The 15,489-nt window shown below is 31.0% G+C and overlaps 3 protein-coding genes and 1 pseudogene across 20 annotated transcripts; all 4 read left to right on the forward strand.

Annotated features, from left to right (window-relative positions):
- Window positions 1–1,763: 1,763 nt before the first annotated feature.
- Window positions 1,764–2,723, forward strand: AT2G04770 (annotated as a pseudogene; the record flags this gene model as incomplete). Its single annotated transcript has 1 exon — window positions 1,764–2,723.
- Window positions 2,724–7,364: 4,641 nt separating this feature from the next.
- Window positions 7,365–9,103, forward strand: FLA7 (FASCICLIN-like arabinoogalactan 7). Of its 2 annotated transcripts, NM_126508.5 has the most exons (2): window positions 7,365–7,687; window positions 8,117–9,103. In NM_126508.5, exon 2 carries the CDS (start codon window positions 8,136–8,138, stop codon window positions 8,898–8,900), a length of 765 nt encoding a protein of 254 aa, NP_565313.1. In that variant the 5' UTR covers window positions 7,365–7,687; window positions 8,117–8,135; the 3' UTR covers window positions 8,901–9,103. The 2 variants fall into 2 exon arrangements, with proteins under 2 accessions (NP_565313.1, NP_849935.1); NM_179604.2 differs by having other exon boundaries at window positions 7,647–9,103.
- An 851-nt stretch (window positions 9,104–9,954) lies between these two features.
- On the forward strand, window positions 9,955–11,191 carry AT2G04790 (PTB domain engulfment adapter). 16 transcript variants are annotated; one of them, NM_001335260.1, is made up of 4 exons: window positions 9,955–10,367; window positions 10,453–10,557; window positions 10,663–10,824; window positions 10,917–11,191. In NM_001335260.1, the coding sequence occupies exons 1-3, from the start codon at window positions 10,119–10,121 to the stop codon at window positions 10,666–10,668; spliced, it is 360 nt and encodes a 119-aa protein (NP_001324523.1). In that variant the 5' UTR covers window positions 9,955–10,118; the 3' UTR covers window positions 10,669–10,824; window positions 10,917–11,191. The 16 variants fall into 16 exon arrangements, with proteins under 16 accessions (NP_001324523.1, NP_001324529.1, NP_001324520.1 ...); NM_001335249.1 differs by having other exon boundaries at window positions 10,453–10,534; window positions 10,917–11,185; NM_001335254.1 differs by having other exon boundaries at window positions 10,123–10,367; window positions 10,453–10,534; window positions 10,917–11,185.
- Window positions 11,192–13,503: 2,312 nt separating this feature from the next.
- On the forward strand, window positions 13,504–14,262 carry AT2G04795 (uncharacterized protein). The gene has a single exon (NM_126510.2). It carries the CDS (start codon window positions 13,675–13,677, stop codon window positions 13,960–13,962), a length of 288 nt encoding a protein of 95 aa, NP_565314.1. The 5' UTR covers window positions 13,504–13,674; the 3' UTR covers window positions 13,963–14,262.
- Window positions 14,263–15,489: the final 1,227 nt, after the last annotated feature.

Genomic DNA, 15,489 nt, shown 5'->3' on the forward strand with positions numbered 1-15,489 from the left:
ATGATATTAATAAACGATATAATTGCCCACGCCTAATCAAGAACTGGCCTACATGGTGGCTGTGTAAAGATACGATGCCGTTTAATGATGAATGATTAGCTGTCTTGTCCCAGGAGAAAGTAAGGGTTAATGATTAAAAGTGATGTTTGAGGGTTGGATGATTGTATCCTGCCTAGCTACGTGGTCACCTTCAACAACTTTCACTGTCAAATAGTCTTAGCCTGTCCGGCCAAAAACAACATTATCTATATAACAAGAAGCTTAGTATGTTCATGTATCCTTGGACGGTGAGATATAGACATGATAATATTTATGTCTTATGTCTTCATGGCAATGCATGAATCTTTATACCGAGTCTATACTTGCATTATCTAAATCCCGACATCAAAGTATTTTCATCTCTTTCTTTTTGTTTCATATATATATATATATATAAGAACTAGATTTTAACCCGTAATATACCGCGGAGACAATTTATTTTTTAAAGTTACTATATATAAAAGTTTGCAAATTATATTTATTTATAAAATATTTTTATTTTATAGTTTACGATTGTTATTAAGTAACGTCCTGTCAAACCCCTCCCGCCAATCCGTCCCGTAAAAAAAACTCACTGATTTTATTTATGATATGTTTATGAATCATTGTCTAAATATTTTTTAATTTTGTAGTAATTAAATGCTATCAAATATCTCTGCGGTTTGATGATTATAATCGAATTATTATAGTCATGTAGAAAAACAATATCAAAAATGATAATTTTGTAGTAATTAAATGATATTAAATATTTTGGAAGTTTTATTTTACTAACTAATCGTGTAATTAATGTGGAGAGATTTTGGGAAGATTGTCAAATATTTAATTCAAAGATTTTCTTTCTAATTATCAAAAACAATTATTAAATGCCAGTGGCAGCCACTGTAAATAAATCCCAACTCCAGAATTTATTTCACAAAGTGGCTGCAAAAATGTATATATAGATATAAAAGGGTTAAAGTTAGAAAGTAGAGACTCTTTTTCAAAAAGATTAATGTTGCGATTATATAATTAGACAAAACCAATTTTTGGTATTGTCATGACAAAATTATATGTTCACTACAAGAAAACAGTTAAATACCCAATACACCCGGCGACTACATACATAGTCGCTATATTTGATGACTATTTGGCTACAATTATACGACTAATTTACAACTAACAAAAATATAGACGTTAGTTAGTCGCCAAATTACTACTGTAGAGGCGAGACGCCTTGGTAGTCGCTAAAGGGCGACTATTATATGACACTTTGTAATTAGTCGCCGAATGTTGTCGTAAATTAGTCGCTATTTTGTGATTAATATACGACACGTGGTAATAGTCGTTAAATAGCGACTATTCTATGACAACTGCGGCGTGTCATTAAATATAGTCGCAAAATAGACGTAATCTGCCGACTAATATACGACACCTCGTAATAGTCGTTTAAATAGCGACTATTGAATGACTACAACGGCGTGTCATTAAATATAGTCGCAAAATAGACGTAATTTTCGATTAAAAAAACACATGTAATTCGTTTTGTAAGTTGTTGTACCTATTTTAAACGACTACACTATTTAGTCGTGTTTTAGTCACCCAAAAATTGCCTATATAATGAAAATTTCTCGTACACAATATTCATTCACAACACAAACACAATACAAATAATACCTTTTAAAAAAATAAACGTTTTTGAAGAAAAAAACGTTAAAAATATATTTAGTTTTATTATTAGTCTTATAATGGCGGGAAACTATAATTATCCGAGTAGCGGTGGTTTTAATCGAGATTGGATGTACAAGAGGTTCGAAGAAATGACAGGGAATTTGTCAGCAGAATACGTCGCAGGAGTGGAGGAGTTCTTGACATTTGCTAATAGCCAGCCTATAGTACAAAGTTGTCGAGGTAAATTCCACTGTCCTTGTGCTGTGTGCAAGAATAAAAAACATATCGTCTCGGGTAGAAAAGTTAGTAGTCATTTGTTTAGTCAAGGATTTATGCCAGATTATTATGTTTCGTATATGCATGGGGAAGAGCAATTGGGCAAAACTGTCAGTATTGGTGACGTTTTCATCAAAACACATACAAAACCTGATGGGACGTATGTTGATCGAAAGACAGAGAAGATTGCAGAGTTATATCAGAAGAATTTGCAGCTGAGGCAGTCTGAGCTCGAGGCTGAAGCTTCTACTGTTTCAGATGGCACTTCGCGGGCACGAGAGCTCACAGCTGAGGAATGTACAACCATATTTCTTCAGGTAACGTTTTATGTTTCCCAATTTAGTGTTTTTGAGTTGTCTTTTTCATTCTCTAATCTCAGCTTTTATCATACTATGCAGTCCACTGAGAGGGATTCGAGAGGCGTTCCTTATGGAGTAGGAAGCCTCAAAGAGTCTCTTGTCAATGGCAAGCAGAAGCAAGCAGGTGACTCAACTTCTTTTGTGGCTTTGCAAGAACAATTACTTGAAGCTCAACGCAAGATAGAAGAGCAGGTCTCTTACAATCAGAGGCGTGAAGCTGAGAATTCCCGAGCTGCAGATGAGCAGAAGAAGAAGCTTGAGCACTTGTCCTTAGTGGAGAAGTTTTTGCGCAAAAATGATCCTCGGTTCCTCAATTTCCTCGAATCTCATTCAGCTAAGGAGACAACCACATATCCTATCTCACCCTCTCCAGCTGCCTCTCCCTCTTCATCTGCTTCATAGGTCTGAATCTTAACTCCTTCCTCAAGACTCAATATCACGGCTCAAAGTTTTTATATGTGTACTTGTGTTGCTTGTACTTATGCTGAACAAAATTCTAAGTTGTAGTGAATCGAACATGTTTCTGTAATTTGGGTTTTGTACTTTTCTGAAATGACAATAAATTTGTTTTCATGCTTCTTGTATTGTGTTTATGCTTATTGTAATGTTTTGTTTTCTCAGGAAGGTTTCCATCTTTGTAACAATCATATAGATGTTCTAATAACAACAATAGTCGCAAATTTAGTCATCAAAAATGTAACCAAGCAGTCGTTTATTGATAACAATTCAGTCACAAAAATTTCCGACTAAGGATATTTTAGTCGCAAATCAGTCTTAAATATAGTGACAACATAGTCGTAAATTTTAACGACTAATTAACTACAACGACTAAATAACCCTCAAGTTAATCGTTAATTTGTCGTCTAATAGTCGCTAAATTTAACGACTAAAATGTCACTAAAAAAGCGATTACCTAAACTTAGTCGTAACTTTGTCGCTCTTTTGCGACTAAAATACGATTACGTTATTTAGCGACTCTCGATTAGCGACTAATATTAATAGTCGTTTATTTGTCGTAAAGAGGAGTTTAACGACTACAGAGTGACTAATACTGAAGTCGGTAAATGGCAATTTTCTTGTAGTGGTTTGAGACCCACTTTTTTAAGTGTATAATCTAAATTCGACATGAATCTATAATCGACCTTCATTAAAATTATTGGTCAATGAAATCATCAGTGTTCTAAGACTAATGCTAAGTTAATTGCATTTTGTAGGAAAACTTTGTGATGAATTGTATAAACTTATTAGCATATTAAATGCGTTAAATCAAGGAATCAAATCAAGACTAGTATCTCGAGGATTGATTTTCAAAGAAATGTAGTTTCATTGATTGTTTTTTTTTTAAATGGAGATGATCAAATCACCATAACTCAAGTAGTGACCATGACGTTTTTTCATGGATCTGAAAATTAGACATGAAAAATATAATAGAGTCTAATTGGAATCACCCGACATTATCAACCAAGTCTTAAGTGAATGTAAGGCTTGAAAGGAAGATCATACCTTTTGATACAACCAACAATAGAAAAGATATCTTAGGGAAGGACACTCGGAAAGTAAATTGTCAAATAGATGGTTATTGGAAGGGTTTAGATCCAACATTAACATGTGGATGATAATAACGAATACAGTTTTTGACTTTTAACTAATGAATTTATTTTAACTGAATTCTATTTCTCTGTCGGCTTATTATACATGAATACAAAAGAATACTTTTATATTATTCATGGGTTTTTTAAGAATTTTTTTTTATCAGTTCATCCGATTAGTTTTGGTAAAAATGCATCAAAATGTTTTAAAGTCGACTTCTCCCCAAAAGAATATCACATTGTCTATCTCGAATTTAAAATGTTTTTTGACTAATACTTATAAACCCAGTTTACCAGTTACTAGACTACCAGATAAATTGTTTAGACTTTTGGCACAAACCAAAACTTTCTACAAATATGCGTTTATCATAATATTATATCCAAACATCTATATTATATCTTGAAATTGTTTGTCATTTTTATCGGTGAAAAACCAAATTTTCAGACGTAAAGAGATGTTTAATCCATATCAATATATCATATTCCGGAAGAGTTGACAAATAAAAATCGATATTTAATAAAATAAAATAAAATCATTTTTTACTGACGCAAACAAAATCAAATTTCATTTTGGATGATTTTATTTATGTGACTTTATTGTTATAAGATGCTTTATTATGTTCTCCAAAAAAAAGATGCTTTATATATTGGTAAAGTATTTTTTTTAAATAGATATCTAATATATCTGAAATGAATAGTTTAGATAAAAAAATTTATTGCTATACACTTGTATTTACTTAATGTTTTATGGGAAAATTATTAAATAGTACATTCATGATGAATTTGATGTATTATTAAAAATTATGAAAGCTTTATTATGGGGAAAATTATTAAATAATACATCACACATTAATTTTCTATGAATATGTGATGTATTATTTAATAATTCTATTTTTTTTTATTAATTCATCAAATATTGACATATTCATCAACAAAAATAATAAATATATTTTCTGAAGTAAAATAGCATGTCGAATTTCATACAATCAATTTTGTCGATATACGTTTTGCTATTTTCTAATTAATAGCAACTTTTGCAAATATCATTTACTTAAAGAAAAGTCTTCTATGTTGCTGTTTACCTAATTTATTTTCTGTTATATTTATATATATATACACACGCATGTTAAGTTATTTGCATGGATTTGAAATATCACCAATAATCTATAAATAGTGACAAAATAGTCGGTCGTTGCGAATTATTAAGCTTCTGTAATTATGGTTTGTTAGATTGTCAGCAGACTAATTGTCAAAATAGTGATTATATATTTGGATATGGTGGTGGTTCAGTTTGATGAAGACAAAATATATATGGTAAGTTCATTATTTATACAGCAATGTACAGTATTGTCAAACAAAGTGATAGTGCGTAAAGTGATAAGTTGGATTGGTTTGGTTTTGGATCAGTTTTATCTTGAATAATTGGAATTTATTTTCTTGTTTCAATATCGATATCATGCCAAAATAAATATTTTTTTAATCAAAACTAATTAGATATGAATGAAATGATATATATTTTTTTTGGGTTGGATCATTTTGGGTATAAGTGGGATTAATTTCAGTCAATAATTATACGTTATTCTAAATTTTATGCAATTTTAAATTTGAAATTCTATCATTTCTTACAAAGAACAAAATTATTTTTATAATTTCTCAATTCAAAATTAATAAGTTTTGAGTTAATTGACTCATGATTCTTGTATAGTATTTTAATTTTCATCTTACTTTTGATGAGTAAATTTTAATACACCATTTGTAGTCATTTAATATTTTTGATTTCTGTAGTATTTTTTTTATTGATTAACTTACCTAAAAAAATTGTTTGTTTAATTTTTATCTTTCAAATTTCAAACTCAGTTTATATTTATTTAATATTTTTGATTTCTGTAGTATTTTTTTATTGATTAAATTATTTTGTACTATGTATTAAATCACAGTTTCTTAATTTCTTGGCTTTTAATTAAAAAAAACTATGAAAAGGAATAGAAAGAGTAACTAAATGAATCGTATACCACAAGGTTGGTGATGAGTCAAAATTAAAGAAGAAGACAAATAGTTGAAGGTTGATTACGAAAGCTCACCATACTCCGATTTGCTTTCTAAGTTTCTTCCATATCTATTTTAGTTTCACTTACAATTCACGAATTGTGAGAAATTATTCTCAATTTTAGAGTTAATATATATTCTCAATATAAATATTCATGACTTAGCTTAGAAATTGATAATAAATACTCAGGACTACAAGTTTTTTTTTTTTTTTTTTAACTCGACTACAAGTTTGTTATGTTTTGATTGTACATATAGAATTTGATTGGTGATTTAAAACCATAAGAAAAAATTTAGCAGTAAAAAAACACGGTAAATGGGTATAAAGCAAATAAGTAAAAAACAAAATTAAGAGTATAGTTTAAAATTTGATGGGTTAAAAATTCATAGAACACCGTGTTGGGTTCTCTAAAACAATTGGATGTCAAAACTAGTTAAAAATTGCAAAGAAGTGGAGAGATCTAGATTATTGGTGGCATTTGGTTTATGTTGGATCGATATTTATAAACTTTTTAGTGGAGATATGAGTTGCGAATATGTTTCGAAACATACACAACTATTCAAACTTGTATATAGCTTGACCATTACCGATCAAGATAAAAGTTTTTTGAGATCCGGGATTAAGGATATAAAACGTAGAAATTCCTTTAAAGTATCTCCAAGTAATTGTTTATATTACAATACAAGTTAAAGAATGGGGATGTTCATGCGCACCTTGTGAAGATATTATAATGTTACTAATAGATCAAAAATAAAATATTACAGCTTTCATTCAATGAATAAGTAAACCAAAATTAAATAAAAAAATCTATATTTTGAAATTACAATTAATTGGTTTGTAGATCATGATATATTGTTTAGTAGTTTGTGGCATTGTGCTATTATCATTAACAAGATAACCATCCGGATTCAAACTCACATAATATACGTTTAACCATTACACTTTCCTCTGTCAATCACTCGAAACTATCTCATCCGTAATCATTTTTAACCGATATATCAAATCAAAGAAATTGCCTACTAACATTTTTTTTTTGTCAACCAAAATTAATTAGAGCTTAAATGTTGTTTACATATATGATGTGATGCGGTTAGACACGAATTTTTCGTGCTAAATTATCGGTTTTAACATTTGCACTACGAGAAATTAAAGATAAAGAAAAACTTGTGACAAATCTGCCTAGTAACATTTAAAATGCATCCATTGTGATTACAACAACCAAATTTTATGTGGACTTGTAGATTAGAAAAAAATAAATTTGAAAGTCATTGAAAATTGTTGAAAAATGTATTTATAAATTTAAACAAATAATAATGCAACAATAAATGATAAACAAAGAAAATAATAAAACAACAATTAATGATTGAGAAAGACACTAAAACCCCCACTAATCATATACATATAGGTAAAAGAAACAAAATCAAGAAGAGTGTTTATGGTTAAACAAAGCAAAAATGATCAAATAAAAACAAGATTATGATGTTGTTGTTGTAAAACGGCATAGTCAAGTCACAAGCGCACCACCAGACGGTGCCGCAACAACAACAACAACAACACCTACACCGCATAAGTTACATTACAACACACCCTGTCTTTAAAAACTCTTTCCTTTTTAATAATAAATCTTTCTTTAAATACCATCTCTCTTCTTCCTCCTCTGCTTCTCTTCATCTTCTAAGAAAGAAACAAAGAAAGACTTCACATTTTACCATTATTTGCTCTGAGCTCAGGTCAGCTTTTCTCTCTTCCCCTCTCTCCTCTCTCTTCTACTTTATGGTACAGTTGAATTAACAATGCCATTGAACTACTACTTCCATGAATGTATCTTCTTTACACTTGTTGTCTTAAGTTTCTATTTTTGTCTGATCCAGATCTAGTTTCTTCTCTTGTGTCTTGTGAACACTTTAGCTTCTTACTGTCTTTATGTTTGTTGTTGTTGTGTCGGTTTGTTTTTCATTTTTCCAGTAATGTTGAAGAAACAAGTTCAAGATCTGACTTAACTAACTTACACTAGTTTTAGTTTGCTAGTAGCTATATAATTCTTTGATCCTGTTAAAGAACTCAAAGATCATTCGTTCTTGAAAACAGATCCGGATCTGAGATAGGGTTCTTGATAAAGATTCGATATTTGAATCCTGATTTGGTTTCTTGTAATGCAGTAGGAGAGTTCAAGAAACAATGGCAAAGATGCAATTATCAATCTTTATCGCTGTCGTTGCGCTTATCGTCTGCTCTGCATCTGCTAAAACCGCAAGCCCTCCAGCTCCAGTGCTGCCACCGACACCAGCTCCAGCACCAGCCCCGGAAAATGTGAATCTCACCGAGCTTTTAAGTGTAGCTGGTCCGTTCCACACATTCCTCGACTACCTTCTCTCGACTGGAGTCATTGAGACTTTCCAAAACCAAGCTAACAACACTGAGGAAGGCATCACAATCTTTGTCCCTAAAGATGATGCTTTCAAAGCTCAGAAGAATCCTCCTTTGTCAAATCTCACAAAGGATCAGCTTAAGCAGCTTGTTCTCTTCCATGCTCTGCCTCATTACTATTCGCTTTCGGAATTCAAGAACTTGAGCCAATCTGGTCCAGTGAGCACCTTTGCTGGTGGTCAATACTCCTTGAAATTCACTGATGTTTCTGGCACGGTTAGGATTGATTCTTTATGGACCAGGACTAAAGTCAGCAGCAGTGTTTTCTCCACTGACCCTGTTGCGGTTTACCAAGTGAACCGCGTGCTTCTACCCGAAGCAATCTTTGGTACTGATGTCCCTCCAATGCCTGCTCCAGCTCCTGCTCCTATCGTTAGTGCTCCTTCGGATTCTCCTTCAGTTGCTGATTCTGAAGGAGCTTCTTCACCAAAGTCCTCACACAAGAACTCCGGACAAAAGCTGCTACTTGCACCAATCTCCATGGTTATTTCCGGTTTGGTGGCATTGTTCTTGTGATCAGATGGTTTTGCAGATTGAGTTATGTTTTTAAGTTACAATGTGAAAGATTGTATTACATCATTTGAATTGTCTTTTTGATTTTTGAAACCCATTTTTTATTATACATTTTTATCATTATTATTGTTTGTCATTACGATTGTTGTGAATTGAAATTGTTCCTCCATTTTGCTTTTCTTTAGTTAATTTTGCTTCATTTGCAAGTTAAGATGATACCAAGAGGTTTAAAGTTCATTCTCTTTGATATAATCTGAAGATAAGTCAATAAATGGCTTGGGATTTGTTCAATCTGGATAAATAATATGCAGAATTTGTTTCACTAGTCTGATTACGGCAGTAACTAGGCCTCGGCATAATACCCGAACCCTAAATTTTCAAATACCCAAATGGGTTTAAATTTCAAAATCCGAAAAACCCGAATAGGTAACCAAACATATCTCAAGTATAAGTATATATTAGTTATATTTATACTAATATATATAAAATATTAGAATTTTTCAGATATTTTAGTTATTTTTGTGTATTTTTAGATATATTCAAGCAAAACTACTCGTGTTGTTTTGGGAATTTTTGAAAATTTCAAGTAATTTAATAAATTTGCACAGAAAATTTTGATATTTGAATATATAAATAAGTCTGAACCTGAACTCAAACCGAACCCGATCCAAAATCTTAAATTACCCGAACGGGTCTTAAACTTCTAAATCCAAAAAATCCGAACCCGAAATATTTGACCTAAATACCCAAACGCCCAGGACTAGCAGTAACGAGCCTTAACCCGTTTTGAGTAAAGCTTTTTTTTTTTATCTCTATGGTTACAACGCCATTACGAGACGCCCTTGGATTCATAATTATGGGAGTAGAACCATCAACTATCCACAAAACAATGAAATTTCCTACTCCATGGAGAATAAAAGAGATCAAAAGAGAGTAGGAGTATAAACATTCATGTAACCAAATTGTGTTGAAAGGCAAATGGCAACCATTATAACATTTCTAAAGTCAATAGATATTTAAAGAGATGTTATTATTATGTAGATTATCATTCTCACTCTTGTGAATTGAGATAGTTCCTCCATTTTGCTTTTCTTTAATTGATATTGGTTCACATCCAAGCTAATGTAACCCATCTCATAACAGATTTATAATTTCGTGTATAATATAATCTCCAAATCACTAATTATGACCTCACATTTTAGGATAATGTTTTTTTTTTAAATGCTTATGGTCAAGAAAGAAGATAACGATTCAAGCCACACGAAACAGAAGAAGACAATGGCCTCTCTCTTCACACCATCACCAACCACCACTAGTAGTAGTGGAGACACCATCTATGTAGCGGCGGTGCCGCTTAAAGCCGCGGCCGGTCCGCCGCAACTTATTATGTCAATGGCTTACTCACTTAATATCTCAAATTTACAACATTTCATGGTCCTCATCAAACCTTCTTCTCCAATCCGTCAAGAGGTTTCTCTATCTATATAACTTTCACTAAAATGCATAAATGAGTTAATAATACTTGTTGACCTAATCCGTTTTGTGGAATCTTTAGGTTCTTGTGTTTGATTTTCAGCCACGTAACCCTGAAAGCATAGAAGCAGCAATCTCACTTTTGTCAGGAAATTTGATTCCAGGTTCTGATTCTCAGACATCGAATGTAATCTGTGATTCAGACAACTTTTCTCTGATTTTCAACGAACCTTTTTGATCATGCAAATGTAGTCAAGATTCTGATCAAAGAAAATTATTTGTTTGGTTACAGGTGTAGTTTTGCAAAGAAGGTTGAAGAATGTTCCAAGACAAAGATGTTGGATGGTTGGACCATCTAAAGGGAATGATGCTATGGAAATGGCAATGGAGTTTAATAAGTCATGGGAGACTGATTTGAGAGTTGGATTTCATGATTGCCGACATTATACCAATGGTTTAGTGTTATACAAGCTTTAATTTAATCAAGAAGACTTTGGTTTTTATTTGTTTCTAAGTGTTTTTGGTTTTTAATCTTTTGGAATACAGAACTTGTCCAACATCTTACCGGAGAAATGCAAATTGTGGAGCGACTTCCAAGAAGCTAATGCTATAGATGAAACAAATGGTCATTTATCTTATCTACTAAGATTTTAGACCCGACAATTATGATGTGATAATTAGTAGTTGAAGATAAATTGAATATTAGTATTGTTTATTAGTAAGAGTGGTTAGTTTTTCTATATTTACAACTTTTGTCTTACATTATTCAAATTTATTGTTGTAAGTAAAGTAACTAATAAAAAGGTTAAGCCAAAACAAAAGAGCAAAATGAAACATAATTGAAATTTTCTTACCCCAAACTGGAAAATAATACAAATTGGAGCCGTCTGATTTAGGTTCTTATTTGGTTTTCGGTTTATCGGTTTGATTAAATGTATGTAATTTGTTTGGTTTGCTCGGTTCTCTTTGGTGTTTATTGGATTTATTATAAAAATAATAATAATAAACTATTTAAAAACCATATGTGATTCGGTATGATTTGGTTTGGATTTGTTTCCCTGTGAATTATCAAAATTATAAATCAGCAAAACCAAAATGAATATCTTTTTCAATTTGCACCGACCAATCGATTGAAAAAGAGCAATATTTAAAGACTAACTCATATAGCACCACACTATACATATATAATCGAAATTAACATATATTTACAGTATTAAGGATTTTTAAGAAACTACAATATTTGGTGATATATAATATATATATTAAAGTAAATTTATATACAGTAGAAACTTTATAAATTAATAAATATAATAAGTTAATAAACACGATAAATTACTAAATTTGTTATAAAATTAAAATTAATAAAATAATAAGATAATAATTTTTTGAAATCCTTGTGTAAAAATATGATCCTAATAATATCAGTAATTAATTATCATAATTCTTAAGCATACATTTTAAAATAATCTAGTATAATATGAATCTAGTGTTATTTGTCTTTTCGTACGGATCTCGTTGAAGATTATCTGTAATTTTCTATATTGCATCAAAACTCCTGGTGTCGTTTTCTCGATCTGCCTCCAAAAGTTTTGAAGAGTTTTATACTTAATAATTACTTTTTTACATGTCACTATTTCCAAAGGTTCCACATTATCTTTGAACATTCATTCTATTTCGATAATCAAGGGTGTAAATGGATACCTAGATTTGTTAAGATGAAAGAGTCGAATTGTGGGTTCAACTTTATTCCTCAAGAAATTCACCATTTGCTTTTAACAAAATTTCAACCCAATTTTATTGGGGCCCACCATAAAGCTGAAAATTTACACTTTTTAGCTGAAAATTGTCCAACCTCAAATTAGGAGAAGAACAAATTGAACGTGATAAAAATTTATAATATATTTCTATCTCTATTACATTTAAATTAATTAATTTGTTTAGAGAATCTAGAAAATTCAAATACTAAACTAATTCAGTTCAATCTTTGAATAATTTGTAATCTTTTGTTGTCGAATATAAGATATACACGAACCAACAACTATAATATCTTCTTATAAATCAGCTCAAACTTTGGACAATTTTGAATAATTCATATTTTTATTTTATTAAAACCAACAGCTAAAATCTGTTCCTATAAATATACTAATCCCATCAAGATTTATCTTTACACAAAATATTATGAACTAAACACATTTTCTTCTTTCAAAAACAATAGTTGTTAGTCAATCATGAGTGAAAGATAATATTTCTCTCTACTTATATGAAGATGGGAATTATATGAAGATCGTCCGTGATCAAATTGCTGAGCAAATGTGGTCCGCAAGTCGAAATAGTTCTCATCGACATTGTTAGATTTTATTTTAAATAATATTTTTTTATATTTAACTATTCAGCTAAATGGTTACTATTTAACATACATTTTATTTCTCTGCAGCTAATTTATCTCATTCAGCTCAATCACCATCTAGACCCCAAGATTATCAATCACAACTTCATCGTAGATATAAGGACATACTATCTTGCAGGAAAAGAAATTAATAAAATAAAAAAATAAAATTTAACATAATTGAATATACAAACGACAAAGCATAAATTTTATAAAAATAAAAATAAAAGGATTATAATATTATATTTTGTGTAAATATTTCTAATTTATTAATTTATGGTATATGATAAATTAATATCATTACAAATTAATAAAATTTCAAGGTCCCAACATTATTAATTTATAGAGTTTTCACTATATCCTAACTTATAATTCATAAAAGAAATTCCGGATTTCTATTTCTCGGATGGATTATAGATATGGTAGAATTCAAACCATCAGATAAATCATCACCACTCGAACATGGGACCGCTATACGAGCACTCTTTAGTTCTATCATTCTATGTGTAAAATCACCTTTCAAAACCTAAACTACATATCCCACTCAGTTTTGTTTCTTGTCAATTTTTTTTTGTTTTCAGATAAATAATACCCAAGTAAAATAAGACCCCACCATCTCTGTTAATCATGGGGCCAGTTCCTAAAGCGAAGCCTCACGTTTCTATCTCCACTATTTCCCTTTTTTTTTGTTGAAACTTAGAACCAAAAATATATCCATGACAAACTCAAGCACTACTACGACTAGATAACAAATAAACAAAAAGGAATTTTTTTCCCAATTGGCCACTTGCACTTTTTAGTTTTCACCCAATAAATACCTCTAAGTAACCTCTCTTTCTTCCTCCTCAAAAAAAAAACTCATTTGCTCTCTCCAAACACCAAAACCCAAAATAAGTTTCAAAGGAGAAAACACTAAAGATGCTCAAGATGTTGTCTATATTAAGAAGAAACCTTCAAAATCTTCGAAAAAGCCCGCGGGTGGCGGACGAAAGCGCGTTGCCTTCAACGACGGTTAATGGAGATCACGGGGGAGGAAACGGGAGTAACGGTGGAATAATGAAGTTTCCGCTATCGATCATGTCATGTTTTTCGGTTCCACGAGTTAGCAGGGCAGATGGTGTGTGGGTGTCGGGAGATTATGGAAGGGTCTCGGAGGTTAACCATCTCATGGTTTGTGATGGCATGAGATACGCTCTCTTAATGTAATTATATATCTAGCTCGACTTAATTTAGCTAGTAGTACATATTTCTTTTGTGTTGATGGCGTTTATATTAGGGCATTTAGTGAGATATACAAAAGCTTTTCACTTCTTTTTTCATGGTTTGTGTTTATTAAAGAACATATCTTAGCTAGGAATATTTAACTTTTTCTCTTACTCATCTGCTTTTTGATCTTTAAACTGATATATATGCTAGTGGTTGTCATATATACAAAACTTGGAGATTCTTGAATTTGATAATGATTTATGAGTTAGATGATTTATGATTTAGATGATTTATGACCACATAATATTAGGGAAATCTCATCCACCATATAAATATATATCATACACAACAAACATTAGGATATATCCATTATTAAGAAAAAGAGTTGGGATAAACTACTTTTACTTATGGCTTAGTATTTTACATTATTTAACAGAACTATGACACAAAATTTTCACTAGTCCTGAGGTTAATACTATGGCCTGTTCGTTTATTAATCGCTACGACAGCAACAATGACTCCGACGAAGGCAAAAATTATAACGGAGATACAAAAATAATCGTTCAGTATGGACGTCGGCGACGTCACTAGTGAAAATTTTGAGTCGCTGTTATTTTTGGCGACGCGTGTATATTTCTTATAGGTCGCTGTTTTAGAATTGAGCGACTCCTCTCCATATAACTCTTTACAAACTTTCAACGTAATTGTGTGTTAAACAACTACTTTTTTGATCGCTGAATCTGATCACACAGCGCGTGAGAAAAAAATAGGGCCTATATAATAAACTTGATGTGATATGACTGACCGAGATTTATAAGTCTAGTATTTTGTTATAATACCAAACCAGTGTTGTGTCACAACCTATATGTTAATTCAAAAGCGTGCATAAATATACTGTAGATGATTAAAGAATTGATATAGCCTGATTTATTAACTACTATTTAACATACAAAGAACTTGGTCCAAATGGTGAATGGTCGTCAAAAATGAGTTTAGCTAACGCGGAGAGTAGTACCAAGAAGACGACAACAATGTGGAAAATACTCATGTCCACGTTTAGTGCGACACAGCATGAACCGACCCTTTTTTAATAATCATTGCCAATTTAATTAGTTACAAAATAAATTTGTTGTAGTGCTGACTAATAAAATTAGGATTTGGATGTTCTCAGTGCGGTTTGCTCAATGAAATATCCCATCATCGCGATTGACGTTTGTTAATTTTCTCTTAAAATGATTGGTGAATTTACAAACAGTCTAGAATCTAGATTGTGCTGGATGCTTTGGACTTTGTTGTTGAAATTTCTATTAATTAACTAAGATGTTTTCATTTGCTAACGTTTCATGATTGTTTATTAAAGTTAAAACCATTATATTCGTGAAGATTATGATTAGACATGAAATACCACTGGATTCTAAGATAGGAAAAAAACTAGATTAACCCAAATAATGAGATTAATTATTAGAATATCTTATAAAATATTGGGGTTAAATTAGTTTTTTTTTTTTTTAAATACATTTTTTTTAT

Source organism: Arabidopsis thaliana, chromosome 2, assembly GCF_000001735.4.
Source record: "Arabidopsis thaliana chromosome 2, partial sequence".
Taxonomy (NCBI): Eukaryota; Viridiplantae; Streptophyta; class Magnoliopsida; order Brassicales; family Brassicaceae; genus Arabidopsis; species Arabidopsis thaliana.